Here is a 22261-nt window from a genome sequence, read left to right as displayed (position 1 = left end):
TCACTTTGAATACCACAGGGCACCAGCCGAACTCCCCCTCCGCCTACCTGACTGTGTGTGAGCGAGGGGGAGAAGAGAGAAAGCCACCAAGAAACCGTGAGTTATTGTGAACAACATGGGAGGCGGGGGCAGGATGCTGGCGGTGGCTCGATGCCCAGTGCCTCCTGCCAGGACAGGCACTGCTCCAGAGACGGAGGGAAGGCAGTATTTCAGCAGGGGAATGCTGAGGGCGACTGCGGGCTAGCTCATACCTTCATTCACACATACATGCATTATCTCGTGCCTACCACTAAGCCCTAAGCACCTTCCTGAGTGCTCCATCGGACCTGGGAGATGATAATAATAGTAATAGTAACATCCACAACAGTAACAATTAGCATTTGTTCAGCTCTTACCATGTGCCAGGCACCATTCTAAGTGTTTTGTATGTATCATCTCATTTAAGTATCATAGCCACCCTGGGAGAGATAAATCTTTATAATCCCCAATTTGCAGATAAGATGCCCAGCTAGAAAGAGGGGGAGCTGGATGCAAACTGAGGCCATCTGATGCCAGAGTCGTGCCTTTACCACCCACCTCCCTGCACTATTCTGCTTTAGTAGGTGAATTGCAAAATACAGAACACACCTCCCCTTTGACCAGCAATTCTAATTCTAGGACTTTACCTATGGAAATACACAGAAAACTACACCAAGATTTACATTTTATGGGAGGGGAAGAAGGAAGGAAGGAAGGGAGGGGGGAAGGGACGGAGGGAGGGAGGGTAGGAGGAAGGAAGGGATGGGAGGAGACAATCCAAGATTCTATCATAATGGCAGGGTTAAGTAAATTATGACACTTCCCTATGATGGAATAATACACAGTTTGAAAAACAGTGAGGTGGATTTGAATGCATGGATTGTGGAAAGAGCACCAAGATACATAACTGAGTGAATAAAACAAAGTGCAGAAGAACACTGTGTAGAGAAGGATTCCACTTGTGCTAATAAAAAACAGACACAATCTGTGTGCTGATAGGTGTCTAACAATGTGACTGAAAGGACACACAAGGCATTGTTCACTTTGGGGTGAGGCCCTAGGAATGGCAGGACTGAGGTTGGGGGAAGGAGAGTTACTTTCCATTACCTATTTTTCTGTATGGTTTGAATATTTAACTACTCGCATGTATTACTTTTTATTTGAAATTAACTTTTTGATTTAAATTTAACTTTATCTTAAGAACCAGACACTGTCTGCGCCCCCAAGGGGCTCACTCACAGGCTCAAAGGGGAGATAATAATGAATCCAAGATGCTCGAAGTGCATGGCTCCTCCCTGCCCCCTGCTCCCACCTTTGCAGCTCTCGGGCCAGAGCTGTCACAGCAGGCACTGCTTGCTTTCAAGGGCAGCATCATGATGCCAGGAGCACCTTGGTCAAGTCACATATTCACAGCTCGTGGTCCCTCAGGCCTCCCCCAAGTCAACATCCAGCCCTGACAAGGGCAGTAAATACGGTGGTATCCCGCCGATCCAAAACACACCACCAGGCCATCTCAGCCCCGACAATCTGGCTGTGAGTAGAGCCAAAAGGTGGGCACAGGCCTGTCCTGGAGCCCCTCTGGGCATCAGCTCTGGGGGCTCACTCATCATTTGCACACGGTCCCAGTGAGCTCATGGCTGGGTTTTCCAGCCCCAGCAGCTTGAAAACAACAAAATAAGAAGGAGAGCGCTTTTTAGAGCCAGGCAACGTGACATGAGGAGAAGTGACAGATGACAGGTGAACAGCAAGGATGGAGACAGGGAAACAATATAATCAGACGTAAGGTATCCAAACCTCAGCAGTGTGGGGTGGAAGGGCAAGCCGCCGGCTACAGGCCTCTGTATCGGGCCAGGTTCAGTCATGCCACAGAGATGACGCTGGGTGCTGTCATAGGAGGAGGCAGACTTATGTCACTCCAGCATAATGATGGGTGTCTGTTATGCGAGAAACTGATAGGACAAACCAGTGTTTTGAGAGTTGGCTGGGGCCTATAGAATCCTAAGTCGCAGATGGAGAAGAGCTCCATTGTCCATCTGGTCCGGGATGTGTCCCTGGAGAACCCGCGTACAGTGCGTGGCAACGGCGAAGATCGCCAGGAGATCAGACTGCGGAGGGAGACCCACCCTGCCGCCACTCCTCGCTGCAGTCCGCTCCCACGCTGGCTGGAGGATCCCGAAAACATCTCTTTGCCTCATGACGTTTCAGAATCATAGAGTCCCATGGCCAGAGTGAAACGTGGAGATTGAACAGTCCCGCAAGCCTCTCCTCAACTCCAGGCCACCAGGATTGCATCCATTTGCCCACCTCCAGGTGGCTAATGCAGAACACTGTAGGGCATGGCTATATAGGGTTAAGCCTCAGACTGACCTGTTGGCAAAGCCACAAACAAGTCCCAGCTTAGAGGGCACAGCCCTCTTAGCATAATTGGGCTTGACCTTATGAGGCTCCCTAGATCTTATCTGGGTAGCTAATGGCCTGTGGGAGATACAGCAAGTGCTGCCAAAACAAGTGGAACTCACAAGAACATTGTAACTATGGTGACTACTACCTTGTTTACCTCTGGCTATAAAATAAAGGCTCAGCTTGCCTCCGGATCTCTCTCTGTGGCCTCAGCCAGCACAGGAAGATCCATCCAGCTTATTCTCTTTGTCTGTCATTTCTTCATCCTTCACCGCCCTCCCTCAGGCTTGCGAACCCTTGGCTGAGCTGGCTCGGTACGGAACACACTTCCCAAACCTGAAGGTGGGAAAGTCCTCCTTCCCGGGAGTTGGCGTCGGCATAACCTGGGCGATGGGTGACTCCGAAGTGGAAAATGGGAGGAGGACACGAACACACAGAAAGCATCGCGTTCCCCTGAAGCAGACTTCCAGGCTGGGGGGCGTTACATCTTCGTAAAAGGGGGCAGTGTGGCAAGACAGAGACAAGCACCACAGGCTGGCCGTCTCCATCCAGCCCCTGGCTCCACACTTGCTGGCTGTGTGATCTTGAGCGAGTGGCTTAGCCTCTCTGTGTCTCAGTCTTCTCAACTCTGAATAAAGATGATCCTATCTGCCTTGTAGAACTGCTGCACCAATTAAATGAACAAATGCATGTAAAGCTCCTGGCACCAGGCTGGGCACAGAGAGGACAGTCGATAATGCCACCCACCCCTGTGTGTGCCCACGGTCTCACCAAATCTGCGTACGATGGATAACTGATAGTAGTTGGCCCTGGCGAGCAGTTTCTCTTTGCCAGGCCCTCTTCTATGTGCTTTATGCACACTGTCTCATGAACCCATCAGAGCAATCCCACGGGCAGAAGCTATTGTTGCTGTTGTTGCTGGGGTGGTGGCGGTGGTGGTGGTGACGGAAAGGCTGAATGAGCCTAGTGGCTAAGAGCAAAGGCTCTGGGCGCAGACTGCCTGGGTTCAAATCCCAGCTCTGCTACTTACTAGTTGTTTTGTAACTTTGGACACGATTATGCCACAGTTTCCTCATCTATAAAGTGGGGCTAATGATAATATCATCTTCTCAAGACTGTCTAAAAGGATTAAAAAGTTAGGACATACAAAGCATTTAGAGAGGGGCCTGGCCTAACGTGCTCCCCAGTGTTAGCCGTGGTGTTACGTCCAATGTTCAGAGGAGGCAACTGAAGCTGAGAGAGGTGAGATAAGTTGCCCAAGGCTGCACAGGCAGAAGGTGGGGTGGGGCGGGGTGGGGTGGAGGAAGGCTGGATACCCAGGCCGCCTGAGGTCCTGACCACCAGGTTATACTAGTACATCTAGGACGGGTTGGAAATGAAGTCAAGCGTTGTAGGCCGGGGCTACTGAAGCTTTCAAGCTGGAGGGTAAGGTCAGGGTTGGAGGACCGAGTGTGAAGGCCATGAGGCCCAGCCAGCCCTGGACTCGGGGTCAGAAAGCTCTGTGCCTTCAGGCAGGTCCCCTCCCCTCCCTGAACACTCTCCTCTGTGTGCCAGAGTCTTAATCCCGGGTCACCCACTGGGGGAATCAAACGATGCTAGAGACGTGAAGATGGCATATTACCCAGTTCTCTGCCTACCACATCTGTCTAGCTGACGACCCATTTATTTAAGAAATAGCCAACAAGTCAAGTCTAAGCCTCAGACAGGCTTCTGACCTCTTCACAAATCCCAAACCAGAGGCTCCGCTGGTCCACTTTTGGCCCTGGGGGCAGCAGGATGGCGGATGCCATGGAGAGCCAGACTTGGAACCAAGAAAGCCCAGCCACTCCTCTGATCGTTTTCCCGGACCACGCAGCGAGGGCCCGGTTGGTAACTGCCCAGGGGGCCCACAGGAAAGGCAGGCTGGGCAGGTGCGCTTTGCCAGGGAAAACCAAGCGACCGCAGAGGCACCTCCCAGGGTGCACGGCAAACTAATGTGCAGCAGCGAACACGCATTAAATCGCCCTGCTGGCTGGCTCTGTGGGCTGCCCAGTCGCCAGCCTGTCCCTCCCTCTCGCCCCGGGACATGTATAGGAGGCTGGGACATGTATAGGAGCTTCTGAGACACCCAGTGTAGCTCGGGCTCTTGCTTATAAACCAGCTATGGGAGCCCCAAATGGGATTGCAGGAGAGAACACCCAGGGTGGGGGTTCTACTGAGCATGAGTCAGTCAGGCCTGGGTTCAACTTGCTGGTTAGTCACCATTTCAGCGACCATGGCTGGGGAAACTGAGGCTCAGAGAGAAGACATGTCCTGCCCAAGACCACACAATTAGCAAAGAGCAGACCTGAGATTCCATGCCAGCAGCCAGGCCGCCAGGGGCTGGGGGAGGCGGCGTTTCTCAGAGGGATCGGGCGTGGGGCTGGGGCAGGGTCGGGGCAGGATGGCCAGTACAAGTGGGTCGCCTCACATCAGTTGATGAACCGCAGCAGGTGGTGTGCTTGGTCTAAGCTTCCTCCGCCACTGGCAGAGGTTGGGGTGAGGCAGGTGGAACACTGGGGTGTAAGGTGTCAGAACTGGGACTTGAGAGGTGGGAACTGAGAGCCAGGCTGAGCAGAGGAAATACGTGTTCTCTGAGCGGGCTTCACAGTGGCCTGAAAACCACTTTAGAATCAGGGAGCACCAGAGCCCAAAGGTCACTCAAGGTCAGCTGGGGCAGGGGTTCCAGCTGTGTTCCTCTGGGCCTCCTGGGGGACTGGCACCCCCAAAACCAATGAACCTCGATTCTGACTGGTTTAGATAAATAAAGGGCTTCCCAGGAAGGTTTTATCTGAATAAAAGTTTTCTTGACAAAATAAGTTTAACAATTTAGCAATTGTTGGAAAATCTCTAATTGTCCAGACGGCTGGTGAGCGAAGCAGCCCCTGCGAGGACCGGGCCGTGCCCAGAGAGCATGCCCAGCCGGGCCTGGGCCCAGAACCATCATGGCTCTCAATCCAAATTTCCTTCCCTTGCTTTTCTATTCCTTTCCTGCCTCCACAGAACACCCCTCAAGTTCAAGAAACTGACTCTCGGTTTTTTTCCTTCCAGTAGCCCAGGGCTCGGATGTCCCTGATGAAGCAGAAGGAGCAGTGTCCTCTGTGAGCCGACCTAAGGGCGCAGGCTCCGCACCCTTGGGCTCCACGGGCCTGGCTGAGGTCGGCAGGGGCTCTGGAGCCGGGAGAGGGCTAAGCCCGTGTCAGGGAGCAGGTGCCCAGAGTGACCTGGAGCCAGGGAAGGGAGGGCATTGATGAAGCCAGTGGGATCCTGCCCAGAGCGCCAGTTCCAAACTTGCCTTGTGTGTGTGTGTGTGTGTATGTGTGTGTGTGTGTGTGTGTGTGTGTGTGAGAGAGAGAGAGAGAGAGAGAGAGAGAGAGAGAGAGAGAGAGAATGAAAATTTATTGTCCCTGCTAGTCCAGGAAGGTAGGGGGACCACACACAAGAATCAGATTCCACCACTGGCTTTCCGCTACCATGCTACCAACAAATGACGGTACCTCACTGAGCCTCACTTCCCAAATCTACAAAATGGGAATATACTCCATGCACTGCCTCCCAGGGTTCCTGGGCTTTGGAGAGGGAGGAAGGAGAAGGAGCAGAGCCTTCTGGTTAAAAGATGCAAACATTCAAATGTGCATCAGCTTGAGTTTTAAAGTCCGACAGGCCAGTGCTTGCCACCCCAGCCAACCGCGTACTATTTATGTGACCTTGACAGGATACCACATGATTTGTGCCCTCAGTTTCCTTGTCTACAAAATGGGAACAATAACACCCTCTTCACAGGGCATCTGAGGTCTGAACCAGGCCACCCAGGAGAAGGAGCCACATGGAGCCTGAACTCATGGCCACGACACGGTAAAGACCTCTTGTCTCCCCTCCCATCACCTTCTGCTCAAGCCATCCCCACCAAAAGGAACCTACTGGGCAGGAGGACTCGGAGAATTACAGCACGCAATCAAACAGCTTCTTGACGGGAAATGCTTTGGAAATTTTCGGCTTCATTTACTTCTCAATCTAATTTTGTCCTCGGATGCACATTATGCGCAAGATGGGATCTCATGTGGTTTGCACTCCGCACACCAGCAGGAGGCGTCTCAATTGCTGCTCGCGTCTCTCCTCGCCCATGAGTGCCATAATGAGGGCACCCAGCAGGCTGCAGGGTGCCCCTGGGCAAGAAGGCCTGGCCTGGACACCCTGGCACCCACAGGCCCAGCTTCTCCCACCAACGCCCCTGGAGTAGAGGTTGGGGATATCATCAGGTTACAGCCCCTTTACATCCACAGCCAACTCTGGCCACAGTTCACTCTCATCGCCCCCTATCTCCCTCACCTGTCTCCCTGGCTGGGCCCAGCCTCCTCCAATAGGCAGCCCCTCTAGAGAAGGACCCTGTACTCCTCAGCTCCCTCCCTGAACAGCTCCCCACAGCCTCTGGATCTAGTCCGAACCTCTCGCTGACCCCCATTCCTACTGGAGTAGTCTAGGCTCCAGCCCCCCACCCCACCCTGCTGGCCCTAACCTTGCCCCAGGCTTGAACAAATGCTACTGCTGTGCCCCAACAGCACCCAGCAAACTCCATCTATGGCACCTCCTGGGGAAAACATTCCCAAGATGCCCCACGCTGCCCTGCCCACCCACAGCTATGCCTTCCCTCCTGGGTGCTCTCAGAGCCCCTGTGCCCAGCTCCACAGCACGGCGCTTGTTGGCTGTTGGTAGAGACACTAGACTGAACCCTTCCATGGCAGGGACCACGTCCCACTGATCTATTTCCCTGTGGTGCCGGCGCAATGCTTGGCATACAGCTGAGGCCAAACAAATGCTTACTGGTTCATTCATTCATTTGCTCAGAAAACCTTTCCCAATCCACTCTTCTGGGCCAGCCCCATGTCCGCTGTTGGGCAATCCATGCCCTTAAGAACCGGAGCCCAATAGGCAGCACTTCCTATCCTCCCTGCTGGAGAAAAGCCACCAGCCACCCAAGTTCTAGCAAAGGGGAAAGGCTCCTAGACACCCCCCTCCCCCCAACCTCCCAAGGTGGGGCTTTGCCACAGGATCCTCGCTTGCTTCTTCCCCCAGGCCAGTCACACACTAAACGTCACTCAAATCCTGAAAAAATAGCCCAACCACATAGGCTTCCGTCCAGCCTCCTCGCCTCACTAAGGCTTCCCTGGAGTCCAGTACAGTCGTTTCCCTCTTCCTCTCAGTGGTGTCTGGCCTGTGCAGCGGTCCTTGGGTTTGAATTTAATGATGCTTCAAGCCCTATGGGAAGGGGTTGAGTCTGGTTGGTAAGTGACTCGAAGAACAAGGCCCACTTAACTGCCAAAACCAACCGATACTTCAGCCCTTGTTGTCTTGGATCTCTTCGCTCACTCCTCAATTCTTCAAACATTTTTGGTCACCCTACACCACTGGACACCTGTTTTGGGAAATTTCCACCATAAGCGTTTCGGCTCCTCAAGGCAGAGGTCAGGAGCGTGAGCGCCCAGACTCTTGCAGCTAGGACGCAGGCACCTGCTGGCTCCACCAAGCATGCACACATATGTGAGCCGTTAACTCAGAAGGTAGTGACATAAAGAAGTGGACACCTGTGGGCCCAGCTGCCAAGACAGAGGTTCTAGTGGTGACCTCTGGTGCCCAGTGACAGCAGCACGAGCTGGGGGCTCCATGTCCACGGGCCTACGTGGCGTCTCCACGGGAGCAGTCCTGCTGTGTGGTCAGTGGTTTGGGTGTGGCTTAGTTGTGGTTCAGGCATGGTTCCTGGTTGTGAAGTCTCCAGGCCTGGCTCTGGGGTCCTCTTGAGTGTCCTAATACACTTTAGAAAATTCCTTTTCTCCTTTAGCGGCCAGAGAGAATTCTGTTGTTCTCAACCAAGAGCTGTGACTGCTACAGGCTCCAAGACGGTGCTGTGCTTTGTCCTTCGTCAGTCAGCTCTTCCCGGATTTCTCCATGGCTTCCTCTCTCCAGTCACCTCTGTCCCCCAGAGTCCCTTCCTAGATCTCTGCTCCTCTCAACTCTTTTTGCCTCTACATCTTCACTGAGTGACCCATCTCCTCCATGCCCAGGCCTTCCAAATCCATAGCCTCAGCCTTGACCCCTCCCCACTGCCCTCTGGACATTCCCACTTGGGCGTCCCTGGGGCACCATGAAGTCCAAGTACCCAAGCCAGCTCCTCCTCCTGTTGTCTCTCTCTCAGCTGCTGGCTCCATTTTCTACCCAGGGCCCCAAACTCCAACCAAGGGAGCCATCCCTCACTTCCGTGTCTCACCTAATCCTGTATTTGGTCAATTCTATTCCTCTATCCTCATCTCCACTGCCTGGGTCCAGGTCCTCCTTCTTTCTCTCCTGGACTTTTACCACCACCTTCAGTACGCTCGGTCTTCTTGCTGAGTCTCATCCTCATTACACCCACCCTCTGTCAACACCCCAGAGAGATGATGTTGAAGATGCCACTCCCCACTTACCGCTCTCCAAGGCTCCCAGCATCTGGAGCTTGTGATCCTAGGTCCCTGGGAGCCTCCTCAGTCTGACCCCCGCCCTCACCTCCAGCTGCACATCTCACTGCTCCTGGAGTTGCTTGTATTTCCTCACTCAGCCTGTGCTGTTTGCCTTTATCCTGTCATTCCCTCTGCCTGGTATGTCCTTTCCCACCCATTCCTACTCGTTCCTCTCAGCACAGTGTCACCAGCTGCAGGCAGCTTTCCTTGGCCACCTTCCGCCCCCCCCCCCCCCACACACACACACAACCTTGGGAAGGCATGGTGGCCCTCCTCTTGCTCCTGTGACATCTGCCACCTGCTTCTCTCAGTTTAAAAACATCTATCAAGCACTCTTGATGGGGCAGGAACCTTGCTAAGGATTTACGTGCATTATCTCATCTAGTCCTGATAACAACCCTCTGAGGAGAGCGTTATTCCCATTCCTGGATGAGAAAATCGAGGTTCACAAAATTGCAGTGACCCTCCCGAGATCCACAGTTAGACAGTGAGGAGTCGAGGCTGGGAGCCCAGGGCTGTCTGGCTCCACACCCCAAACTCCTCATGGTGAGGCTGTGGCTTCCGGAGAAGCCATCCTCTGCATGTGCCCCATGTGTGGCATGACCTTGGCCAAACCACTTCACCAAGTTTCCTTGTCTGTAAAAGGGGGACCAAGTCTCTCCCTGCCACTCTCCCCCACGGGAATGGAAGGGATACCTGGAAAGTAACAGACATAAAATCACCCGGTCAACAGTAAAGGGCGGTGCACATGCAAGATGCTATTAGCGTACTTTTAGGATTTGGTTTCACTGAACACTTTCCTTGCCCACCTTAGACTCAAAGGCCCGCCATCTGCTCCTTTCCTTAGAGTGGGGAGGGCTCCCACTTTCCTCCCTGGCCCAGGCTGCCCCTGGGATTTTTAAAGTCGCCATCCCGCTGTGCCATCCCCCCTCCCAAAACACAACTGTGACAGTCAAGCCAAGAAAGGCGAGTGGGGAAAATCCATAAAGGCTCGGCAAAGCAGGGGCCGGAGGCGTTCTCCAGCTCCTGGCCACCAGCTAGTGACGTCAGGATTTATAACTGTATTAAATGGTGTGACAGGCAGCCTTGATATATCAGTTCCCCCTTCTTCCCAAATCACAGACAATAAAAGCTTTGTCAGTGAAAGTCATTCATCATCATAAAGACCCGAGACATCCCAGTCATCAATTTCACTCACATCCTTAATACACTGGAGAGAGTGCAGGAGTGGAGCACCCCGCAAAGGGGAGAGGAGAAAAACACGAAGGAAGATTGAACAGGAATAATTACAAAGGTCAAAGAAGGGATTCCTCTAGGGGGAGGACCACAGGCAGGGCCGGTGGCCAGCGGTGTGCTCAGCCCACAGAGAAACTGGGCAGTTGCTGGGTGTGCTCCAGGCAGCCCAGACCAACACAGACCCTGTGAACCTGGGGTAGGAGCTGAAATGGGCTGTGGGACCAGGGGAGGAAGTGTGGGAGGACAGAGGGCCCAGATCGGGTTCTGTAGGAGTCTTTTACTTCACCAGCCTCGTTAGTACAGAAGAGATGTAAAGATAATAAGAACAACACAGGTGTCTTTTTGGAATATACCCCTGTATTGGCATAGATGGCTATGTGTGCCATCAGACGGACTACGGGTTGTGAAAGATACTGCGAGACTGCCAGGCTATCTGGGAAAGAGTCACTGCCCAGAGCCGGTAAGTAGGCCTTCTGCCACCCTTGTCCCCCCCCCTCCCCCCGCCCCCGCCTGCCCCAGGCCCTCTGGATGCTCTCCACCCACCCTGACTATAATGGAAGCCAGGGGTCCCAGAGAGGAGGAGACACACCCCGAGGCTCCATCTGATGAGGCGAGTCCTCCCGCCCAGCCCGCTCCCATGTGAGTGTCCTCTCCCGCCTGCCCACGTGCCTGCCAAGGCTCCCACCCTTCACCACCTGGACCGTTGCTTGGCATCTTTTACCCCCTCTCAAGCGAGCAGGGCAATAAAGGTTGAGAAAGCAGGCAGCTGACTGGGTGTGGTGGGGAGAGCTGGGGACTTTAACTGACTTGTTCCTGCAGAGAACCAGGGCTGAAATGGCACGACCCTTCCACCTGTGCTGGACCAGAGAAAGTGTAAGGAGGTCTCTGCACAAAGGCAGTGACAATTCTTTTTCTTTTTCTTTCTTTCCTGACAACAAAACAACGAAAGAGAGCTTTGGTCTCGGTGGGAAGCTGCTAGAAGTACTGAGCCTCCCTTCATCTGAAAGGGAATGGCCTGGGAGGGGGAGGTGCCATGGGGGCTGAGGGCTCTAGGGTTGCCAAGGAGTTGCCAGGTGGCTTCAACCAGGTAGGAACCTGCCAGAGGTACAAAGTATTAAGTTTCCCAAGAAAGAAAGAACAAGGCTACCTATGGCTGTCTGCCCTTCCTGAGGAAGGCCTCGCTGAGGTCCAGCGAGGCTGGGCAGGTCTGCCTGGAACAGGCTGACTTACGGGGTGCCAGCTGCTGGAGAGTGAGTCAACCCCATGCCCTTCAACCAGATACCACCTACGCTTAAGACAGAAGCCTTCTCAGCAGAGGAACGAGCAGAAACAAAGGCTTGGAGTCAGGACCGGGCATGGCTGGGTTGGGAGGTGCTAAAAAGACAGGCCTGGACCAGCTCCCACAGACCCCAGTCACCATCAGCCTAGCTGCGCTGCAGGGGCGCGCGAGAGAGCTCTGCTTGGATACCTCTGATGACACGAAGCTCACTACCAACCAAAGGAATACACGACCGGGGTTAGGAGAAAACCAGCTCTGCACTCCTTGCTGGGTGAACTCAGGCAGTCTGTGTCAGTGTTCGTTGGGACAAAACTAGTACCTATGTTTCACAGAGTAAAGGAGTAAATGAACCAGAGCACATAACAAATGCTCAATAAACATTAGCTATCATTGTTATTATCTCCCGAGGCAGCCTATTCAGTTTCCAGGAGCTCAAACTGTTGAAAAGTTCTTCTTTGTGCTCATCGAAAGCTTGCCTCCCCGTGGCTTCCCCTGATGCTGCGTTCTTCTGAAGCACTTTGCACTCCTTCCCCCACAGCCCTGAGCGCAGGGGAGGAGCAGCCAGGCCCCAGGTCAGCTGTCTTGAAGCCAACAGCCCTGGATGACCAGGTTCACGCCCTCCACCCTTCCTGGACCCAGTCCTTCTGTCTGCAGCCCCGGATGCCAAATACCGCGTCACCTCTAAGCGCTGAGGATATGGGGTCTCTGGCCCATCTTGCTTGAGAATAGTCCAGGATGGCTCACCCAGAGGATGGGAGAGGATGGGAGTTCTGTACCCACCGACATGCTGGGTGTCCATAAAACATGCAATACACATTTAAAAAGTGAACGACAGTAGGAAGAGTAAAAAAAACCCTACGTTTTTATCACAGAAAAGGTTCTGGAAGGACATAATATCAAACTGTCAACTCTAATGACTTCAGCAGAATGGGTTAGGAGTGGGGTGAGGAGGTGCAGTCATGGGTTGCTGTACATACTTCCCAACCATTTGAATTTATTTTACAACTAGAGGCCCGATGCACGGAATTCGTGCATGAGTAGGCCTTCCTTCCTCCAGCTGCTGGCACCAGCTTCCCCTCTAGCACCCGGGCTTCCCTCCGGCCGCTGGCAGGCACCCACCGGGCTTTCCTCGCAGCCCCAGCTTTGTCCGGAAGGTCGTCCGGTCTAATTAGCATATTATGCTTTTATTATTATAGATGAGCCGTATTACTTTGTGATTAAAAAGGAATGATAAAAGGCAGGTTGCGTGAGACTGAAGCAAGCCTCAGAGCAGAGCAGCCATGGGAGTGTGTCTCCCCCAGAGCAGCTCAGACATGGCATCCTCCACAGAATGTTCCCCAAACCCTACAGTCTAAGAGAAGCGATCGCTCCCGCCTCCGTGCCTTCAAAAGCACTGGGCTTCTCGCAGGATTTCTATCTTTCTTTTTTTTATTTGTCTTGCCCTATACACTTACCCACATTTGCCTCCCCACTCAGACTATGAGTATGTTGAGGACAGGAGCCTACAGTCCTCAAGATCCAGCCTAGGCTATGGTTTGACATGGAGGAGGAGTTGGGTTATGATGGAGAGATGAGTGAATGAATGAATGATGACTGGCGGCAGCTCTGCTAACTGCCAGGCGCTACAGTTTGGTGCATTTTCTATTCTTGATCATGGCAAGGCAGTGGAGATCTCTGACTAGGAGAACAAGCCATTTCCAAATAATGAAGTTGCTATTTTTAGGAAGATGTGTCGCAGCAGGGGGGGCGGGGAGGAGGGGGCGGGGCTGGGGAGCTGGAGGCCCAGAAACCTGCCCAGAGGCTATTGGAAAGGTCAGCTTCAGAGCTGCCCACAAGTGTAAAAATCTATGAGAGCATTACCGGGATGGCCACCCAGCTTTGTTTATTTTCATCCTACAAAATACAAGGTCAGAAACAACCTGCTCAAGTACTTTCTGCTGAAATTATTTTTTTTAATTGACACTGCACTTTACACAAATATTCATTCATGTATTCAACCAATAGTTCTGGGGAACGCTGTGCTCACCTGAAAGCGAATCATACTTTCCTTTGATGTGCATTTTAGTTACGGAGATGCTTGAATTTCATTTGGCTTTAAAACGATCACATCTCCAGCTTCTCTGACCCCCTGAGTATCTTCACAAACACTAAGATTCCCAAATTCTAGGTTTCTACTGAACCTATAACTGTGAGTCTATTTCATGATCCAAAACCAAATGCTTTAAGCCCCAATCAGATTCCCCTTGAATCTTTCTGGCAGGCAAATAGCCTTCTCTATCTGGGCAAGTTCCAGTCTCAGACGTTAAGTTTTCTCTCTGGGTTGAGGTCCCCGAAGCAGGCCAACAACATTTAGCTTGGAGAGGGTGTGACATCACTGCATGGAATAAAACGCTGCATTCTTCTGGAGAACTTTGCACTCGTGCCCCAGGCCCTCCCCACGGCATAGCGTACGCCCGGAGCTGATATTTGGGGAAAGCTGTTCCAAGCAGGTGGAACAGCCTGAGCAAAGACCTGGAGTCAGGGACAGGCAAGGCCAGTTGCACAGCCTGTAGGCAGCCCTTCCTCGCTTCACAGAGAGGTTTTCTGTTGGGCAGGAGTAGAAATAAGAGGACCCAGGAAGGATGGGCTGGAGCAGGGTCAAACACTCAAAAGCCCACCGGGGCCAGCAGGCCAGGTAAGAAAGACAAGCTGGCCAGGTAGAATCTGGAGTAAACAGGAGAGTATGGCTCAGCTAGAGAGGGTGACCGCTGCTCAGCTCCATCTGAGCGAGGCCACGTGGGCATGTGCACAAGGTGGACATGTGCACAAGGTGGACAAGTCTTCCAATTTCTCAAGAGAAGTTGGACATTTTAATCTTTATGTTAAATCCCCCGATTTTAAGGCACTTTTAAATTTAATTGTTGATAGTGACATATTGGCATGTTCAAAGAGTTAAAAATGAAAATGAAATTCAATAAAAAGTCCTCTTCCCACACTCAGTTCACATGGTTATGAAGTTCCTGAGTATCCTTCCAGAGTTTCCTTTTTAAAAAAATATATATATATATTTATTGATTTCAGAGAGGAAGGAAGAGGGAGAGATAGAAACATCAGTGATGAGAGAGAATCATTGATCAGCTGCTTCCTGCATGCCTCCTACTGGGAATCAAGCCCACAACCCGGGTATGTGCCCTTGATCGGAATCAAACCCGGGACCCTTCAGTCTGTAGGCTGACGCTCTATCCCCTGAGCCAAACCAGCCAGAGCCAGTTTCCTGATGCATGTGCACGCAAACACAGATGTGCCTTCCACTGTCCCTTTCTTCTTTCCACAAAACGTAGCACCTGTACACACTATTCTGGCTTTTTCATGAATAACATACCCCGAAGATCCTTCCCTATCAGGACACAGAGAACTGCCCCCTCCTCCCCTGCACTGTACAGTAATCCAGCATATGGATGAGCTACCCGTTATTTAACCAGTCCCCTCCTGACAGATGTTTGGGTTGTTCTCTCATCTTTAAAAGGTTAGGGCTATTTTAAGTTTAAAAAACACTAAGCAGACAAAACAACCTTTGGGCTGGATCATGGGGACATGGAAGCCAGTGGAGGAAAGCGTTGGGCAGCATCTAGACCTGCGTTCACAGCTTGCTGGCCTGGACTTTGCAGACACCTCGGCTTCTGGGTTGCCAGCGGGAAAGGAGACTGAGTCCAAGGAGAACAGCTGCGGGTCAGTCCTGTTAAAGCTTCTCTGCCTCTGAGGGAGTGAAATCCCCATTCCCAGAGGTGACCGAGCCCTGATGTAGAGCAGATCCCAGGGCTGGGAGAAGGGGGGGCTACCTGATCTCTGAAGTTAGTTTCCACTAATTTGAGAGTCCCCCGGGCCTGAACATGGGCTGGACCCAACTGGCAGCGGAGAGAGAACTGAGAAATGGTTCTGCTCTCTCATCATCGGATTTGCTCACTCATTCATACATTTAAAAGGCACTTTCTGAGGCTCTATCTTCTGTCATAAATGCTCCCCCCCCAAATCTTCAGAGGCTTCTCATGGTGAGGGTCGTAGATCAAATGCCACCTTTCTTTCTTTAAAAACATTTTTAATTGATTTCAGAGAGGAAGGGAGAGGGACAGAAACATCAATGATCAGAGAGAATCATTGATCAGCTGCCTCAGCATGCTCCCCACTGGGGATTGAGCTCACAACCTGGGCATGTGCCCTGATGAAGAATTGAACTGTGACCTCCTGGCCCATAGGTCGACACTCAACCCCTGAGCCATGCCGGCCTGGCAAATGCCACCTTCCTAGAGAGGTTCTGCTTCATGCCCCCATCCCACTCGCCACCACCCCTCAACCCCAGTCTCTCTCTACTTTCGCCCCAATTTGCTTTCTTCGGAGCACGCGCCGTTATAAAATTACACTGCCCACTGTGTCTGTGTTTGCTGTGAGCTGTCTGGCTCTCCCCAGCAGGGAAGCCAGTGAGGGCAGAGACTGTCCACCACAGCCACCATCTACTCCCAGCCGGGCACCGAGGGACGGTCCACTAGACAGTAACTACGGATACTCTGCTTCCTTCCCAGTGCATACACAGCGCTGACACCAGCCCCCTCCACGGGGTTCCTAGGAAACCTGCCTGACTGAGCGCGGGTCCAGGTATTATGCTGGTTGTAGCATTATTGTCATTTTCCCTGCACCTTTTGGCTGCCTGGATACGTAAGGCACTTCTTATCTTTTTGTTTTATTATTCATCATGATTTCACTCTGAGGGAAGAGTTATTTTGTTGGGTCTGACTGAGCCTCAAAAAGGGTCATAAAAACAGGTCAGAGGAACTGTCCCCAGAGAGAGGTGAGCAAACAGCCGGTCGGGACACCTGGCACCTGGCCAGACTCTGGGATAAGAGCTCAGAGCACAGCACTAACTACGGTTTGTTAAGGGTTTAACAAGGGCCAGGCTCTGTGCTCAGACCCAGCACAGACCACGCATGTCCATCTTCGAAGGCAGTCTGGGAGGAAGCTGGACTGTGGGCCCCATTCTGCAAATGGGGGACTTGGGCATGGAGGCTAGTGTTGCCCAAGGGGGCCCAGCTCGAATAGGGTGAGGCTGGGCTTCCCACCAGACAGCCTGGATTTCCTGCTGACAGTCTCAATTATAGGCCAGAAGAAATGCCTTCTGGAAATTTAATCGGGAACGTCTTAGTCCAGCGGTTCTCAACCTGTGGGTCGCGACCCCTTTGGGGGTCAAACGACTCTTTCACCAGGGTCGCCTAAGACCATTGAAAAACACATATAATTACATATTATTTTTGTGATTAATCACTATGCTTTAATTATGTTCAATTTGTAACAATGAAATTGGGGGTCACCACAACATAAGGAACTGTATTAAGGGTCGCGGCATTAGGAAGGTTGAGAACCACTGGTAGTCCATCCGACCACAGAGCAGCAGGCTGCGAGGGCCAGGGCCCAGGCAGGGGTAGCCCCAGTTCCAGCTCTAACTCCGGGGCTGCGGCCTGGAGGTCATCTGCCCTCTCTGGGCCTGGGTTTCCCACCTGTGAAGTGAGCAGTGGCTCACATGACCTTCACATCCTGCCTGTCTGTGGTCGCAGGTGCCGACACTGAGGTCCTGGACCCCCTGCAGATTTCCTTCTCTCATAGCTGCCCACACACTCAGATGCCCCCTCGGCGGCTCTAAACCCTCTCCCCTACTACCTCAGTACAGCCTCGAAACGACCAAAAGAGCCAGGAGGGGTAGAAATTGCCATGCCCGTTTCCTGGTTAGGAAAACTGAGGCTCAGAGAGGACAATCTATTTGCCGAAGGGCAGGACAGTTCAGGTGGCGGGGAACAGACTTAAAGCCATTCCTCTGACTCCGGGTCTAGAGCGCTTTCCTCCAGCCCTCAGCTATTGCTTAGACAAAAAGGAGGAAGAGGATGGACTTCTTTGAACATCCAAGTTTGCGGTCATGAGGCTCCAAACATCGAACCTCAGAGATACAGCAAATCAGAGCGGGTGGTCTTGGAGACCTGGCAGTCATTCTGTCTGTCCTTGTAGGTATTCACCTGCTGCCCATGTATGGTCTCTTGCTTAGAGGGACAGTGCCCAGGGGCCGTCTCGAATTCCAGGGCCTGGGGCATCCACCAGGCCAGTGTTTCCCAAACTTTTTGAACAGTCTCTTCCCGCCATTCCAACCTGCGGATGCAGAGAAGGTCCTCAGGGGAGGGGCCTGCAAGGACATGGGCTGCCCTTCCCTTTGTTCTCTCAGGCGAAGAGTCAGGTGGGCACAGCTGGGGGCAAGATGCCAGGCCATTCACGTCCTCCCTGGGAGGCAGGGCACACCTGCGGGTAATTAGTCCCAATCAGGATGGGCCCAAACTGCTGACAATGCAGGAACCGGCCGGCCATGTCACCGCTTTGCAAATGGTGAGCAGTTTCTGAACCATGGCCCTGGCTGGTTGAGCAAGGGTTTCCAGGGGTCCTCAAACTATGGCCCGCGGGCCACATGCAAACACAAATATTGTATTTGTTCCCGTCTTGTTTTTTTACTTCAAAATAAGATATGTGCAGTGTGCATAGGAATTTGTTCTTAGTTTTTTTTTAAACTATAGTCCGGCCCTCCAACGGTCTGAGGGACAGTGAACTGGCCCCCTGTTTAAAAAGTTGGAGGACCCCTGGTTTAACCTAATATTTAATGTGGCACATAAACGACGGAGAGAAATAGACTCGTTCTCTAATGAGACCCTCCCTAGTCATCTCAGAGTGTGAGGGCTGGGATGGAGTAGCACCTGCCCAACCGCCTCCCCCAGACCTGGGGCTGGCACGCCCCAGCGAGAGCCCTGGGCTGCGAGAAGGGAAGGCCTGGGGCAGGAAGACTCACGCTTTCCCCTGAAGAGTTCAGAACTGGGTCAGCCCGTCCACTAACACAGGTGGAATTCAATTAAGGCCACATGGCGACGTGGAGGTCCACTCTACCCCAATAGCCCGTGGGGGCGCTCCTTCAAGACATCCTAACATTTTGCAGTGCGGTCAGCAACTGCCCCCTACAAGGTGTTTTGAAAATTTGTGGGGGCTTTTACATGATTGAGGGGCACTGTTGGTTCACAGCGGACGAGCCCCACACTATAGCTTTTCTTCATTCTACACTGTTGTCATGTCTGGCCAAACATTCCTGTAGGTGGAAAATCTATTTGTAATTATTTAAATCCAGAACTGAAATTCATTTACATATAAATGTGAACTTGCCGTTTCCATGGTCTTGCTGTATATATACTGCATTTGCTAGGAGGGCAACTACTGTGTAAGCCGGCCAAAGCCTGTACCTGTTTTAGCTGGAGCTTTGCCAAGGGGTGCTCACCTACGGGCAAAGTCGGGTTCACAGTATGAGTCAGTATGAGTCCCTATGTCCACACTCCTGCCTACGTCTGCATTCAGGGCTGTTGCATTCACGGTGATTCTGGGCATGGAGCAAGAGGGATAGGAGGGCCCGGCCGGCGTGGCTCAGTGGTTGGGTGTCGACCTATGAACCAGGAGGTCACAGTTTGATTCCCGGTCAGGGCACATGCCCAGGTTGTGGGCTTGGTTCCCAGTGGGGAGCGTGCAGGAGGCAGCCGATCAATGATTCTCTCTCATCGTTGATGTTTCTATCTCTCTCTCCTGCTCCTTTCCTCTCTGAAATCAATAAAAACATATTTCTAAAAAAAGGAGAGGGATAGGAGGGACCCAGACATTTTTAATGTATCTATATTGTTGAAGGCATTACAGAAGTCCCCCCTTTTTTCCCACTGACCCTCTCTACCCCACACCCCACACAGTTCTTTTTAATGGTTTCATAGTATTTTGTTCTGTGAAAGAGCCATCATTTATTTAATCAGCGCCTATTGATAGACATCGTGTTGTTTGCCATTATAAATAAATGTGTAATTAATATACAGATGTAGGTATCACTGTGCATCTGTGCAAATAAATCTGCGAGATAAAGTCCTAAGTGTGCATATAAAAGTTCTAGGTAAGAGGGTAGGAATTTCAAATTTTGATAGATATTGCCAAATTTCCCTCCATGACAGTGTATGAAAATATCTATTTCTCATACTCTCTCTAACACTAGACCTCAAGAAACATTTCAAATTTGGATAAGCTCATAAATTTTAAAAAATGTCTCATGATTGTCTTAATTTGCAATTTTATTATTATTTTTTGTTAATCCTTACCCAAGGATATTTTTTCCATTGATTTTTCGCAAGTGTGGGAGGGAGGAAGGCAGGGAGGGAGGGAGGGAGGAGAGAGAGACAAACATGGATGTAAGAGAGACATATTGATTGGTTGCCTCCTGTACATCCCTGACTGGGGTTGGGGATCCAACCTGCAACCCAGGTATGTGCCCTTGACCAGAAATCAAACCCATGACCATTCAGTGCCTGGGCTGGCGCTCTAACCACTGATCACACTGCCAGGGCTGCAGTTTTGAAATTATGAGTCAGGTGCATATCTTTTCATGTGCTGTTGGACATCCACATTTTTCAATGAATTTCATATTTATATTCTTTATCTTTTTCACTAATTTTCTTATTCATATCTAAAATCTCATTAGATATTAGGGAAATTGATGTTTTTTTCATCTGTGTTCTACTTTTTTTCCCCTACAATCTTATTCTTTGTCTTTTTCCAAACATACAAAAGACATTTATTTAAACAGTCACTTATATTATTTTTCTTTGTCTCATATTTGGAACAGATTTTAAAAGGCCTTCCCCACTCTAAGATTACAAAAATATTTCCCTTTTTTATCCTTTAGTTTTATTATGGTTTTATTATTTTACATTTAAAATTTGACCAACTTGGAGTTTTGATATAGAAAGTGTGGTATGGATCCAACAGGCCCACTTGTCCCAACGCCATTAACTGAATCCTTTACATTTTCTTTGGTTGTCTCTGTCACTCGTCACCGAGTCCTGCCTACCAGCCAACAGGGACCTCCCGCCACCTCAGCTGGACCTAAGGCTCTGGCCCAAGCGCCACCGTCAGCCCCCAGGGTCTGTCTGTGCAGCATCTGAGACTGCCTCCTGCCTGCGGGCTGGACAACCTCCCAGCGCTGGCAGCTGAGTCCGTCCCAGGGCTGCAGTCTGCCTGGGTCCCTCCATCCAGCCCCTCCTGAGCAGCAATCCCAGCAGTGACCAGCCACCATGAGAAAGAATAATAGCGACATGTATTGGTGTTTGCTGTATGCTGGACAAAGTCTAAGCACCTTATATGTATTAATGCATTAATCCTTACAACACTATGGGGTAGCTACTATCACCATTTTAGAGATTTAAAACACACACACACAGAGCCCATAATTCTTAGATAATTTACACAACATTACCCAGCTAGTCAATGACAAGTTCAACCCCAGCAGTGGGCCTCCAGGGCCCAAGCTCTTCATCTTTACACTGACAGCTAAAGAGGCGGCCCAGGCCTTCCAGAAAGGCGGCTGCTTTGCATACACCAGGCACCTTCAGCATAGACCTCCTGCCCTCTAAACTCAACCTCTGCCTGGAAATCTGAAATGCCAGCAACGATCTGCCAGGAGGCCCACTCATCCTCGAGGCTAGAGCCGACCAGGGCTGCCCGTCGCACGAGGGGGATAAATCCCAGGCCTTTGAACACTCGGCCCCACACACAGGGGACCCTGAAATCACCAGGCCCCATGACACGAGGCTTCCCTGCCACCCCTCCCAGCCAAGCCCATGAGGCATTTTCTCTCCTCCAGCTTCATCTGAGCAGTCTACAGCGGTGTCTCATCACAGCCAGGACCCTGGCCCCGGCAGTCTCCTGCCCGACCTTTTCCAGGACCTCAGAACCTCATTAAAACAGAAATGACCAGTCAGGTCCAAAAGCACCAGGAAGCCATTCTTCCCACCACAGAGGCACTCTCAGTCCCTCCCTTTCTCTCTCTCTTTCTTCCCGCCATTTACTCCCCCAACCCCACCCCCCCCACACACACACACCCCAGATGCCCTCACCTGTCACGATGGGGTAGGTCTGTGGCCCAGGCACGCTGCTCCCAATATCGGCAGGGGTGGGGCTGGTCAGGTTGGCCTTCATGTCGTCCAGCCCTCCAGCCAGGGAGGCCATGGCTGAATACTCAGGGGTCTGAAAGAGATAACAAAACAGAGACAACTCAGCATCGAGACTCCAAGTACCCCAGCTAAATGCCAACGCCACATGCTGGGCTCAGCCACCTGGCTGGGCTGCCCTGCCAGCGCCAAGGCCTCCAGGGGACTCACGGACGCCCGGGTGTTGAGAGGGCAAATTCGGCTCAACAGAACAAGACCATATCCAGAATCAGCGATCCTACCCAGGTGAAGAGGCGGGCAGGACTCGGTGCCGCTTCCTAAGAATTCAAACCCCGCTCCTCTGTGGCCTGCGGGCTTCCCTCGCCCAGCCCCAGCCGCCAGAGACAACCATCACCAATGTGGGGAGGGAGACATCAGCACCATAAACAAGGCAGAAATAAGAGCCTTGTTGCCAAGAGGCTGGAAGGAGCTGTTTCTGATTCTGTGCTCTCAGACATACTAGTAGAGCCGCAGAAAAAAGGTTAACGAATTTGGGGCATCATCTCATCCAAACCTCCTTTCACACAAGTAAACTGAGGCCCAAGGGGAGGAGGGCTTTGCCCAAGGACCACAGGGCAGAGTCCCAGGGCAGGGGCCGGTTCACCATAACCTCTCATCCCCAATTCAATAGTCAAACCAGCTGACAGTTGGCAAGTGTCTGGGAATTCTGGAAGCCTTATAAACACCTGTATGCTGAAAACTGCGAGGCGTGTGCATCTGATTTTCCAAGTCCGGGCCAACCATGTGCATCT

General features: G+C 51.8%; 1 protein-coding gene across 1 annotated transcript in view; it reads right to left on the bottom strand.

Annotated features, from left to right (window-relative positions):
* Positions 1–22261, bottom strand: part of PAX5 (paired box 5) — a 157357-nt gene that overhangs the window by 35677 nt on the left and 99419 nt on the right. Inside the window, exon 7 of the mRNA XM_036330365.1 lies at positions 21417–21546. Coding sequence (XP_036186258.1) covers positions 21417–21546 — 130 coding nt within the window. The remainder of the gene's footprint in view (positions 1–21416; positions 21547–22261) is intronic.

This window comes from Myotis myotis, unplaced genomic scaffold (genome assembly GCF_014108235.1).
Source record: "Myotis myotis isolate mMyoMyo1 unplaced genomic scaffold, mMyoMyo1.p scaffold_m19_p_12, whole genome shotgun sequence".
In the NCBI taxonomy this organism is placed as follows: Eukaryota; Metazoa; Chordata; class Mammalia; order Chiroptera; family Vespertilionidae; genus Myotis; species Myotis myotis.
This window is presented reverse-complemented; position numbering and strand designations above follow the sequence as displayed.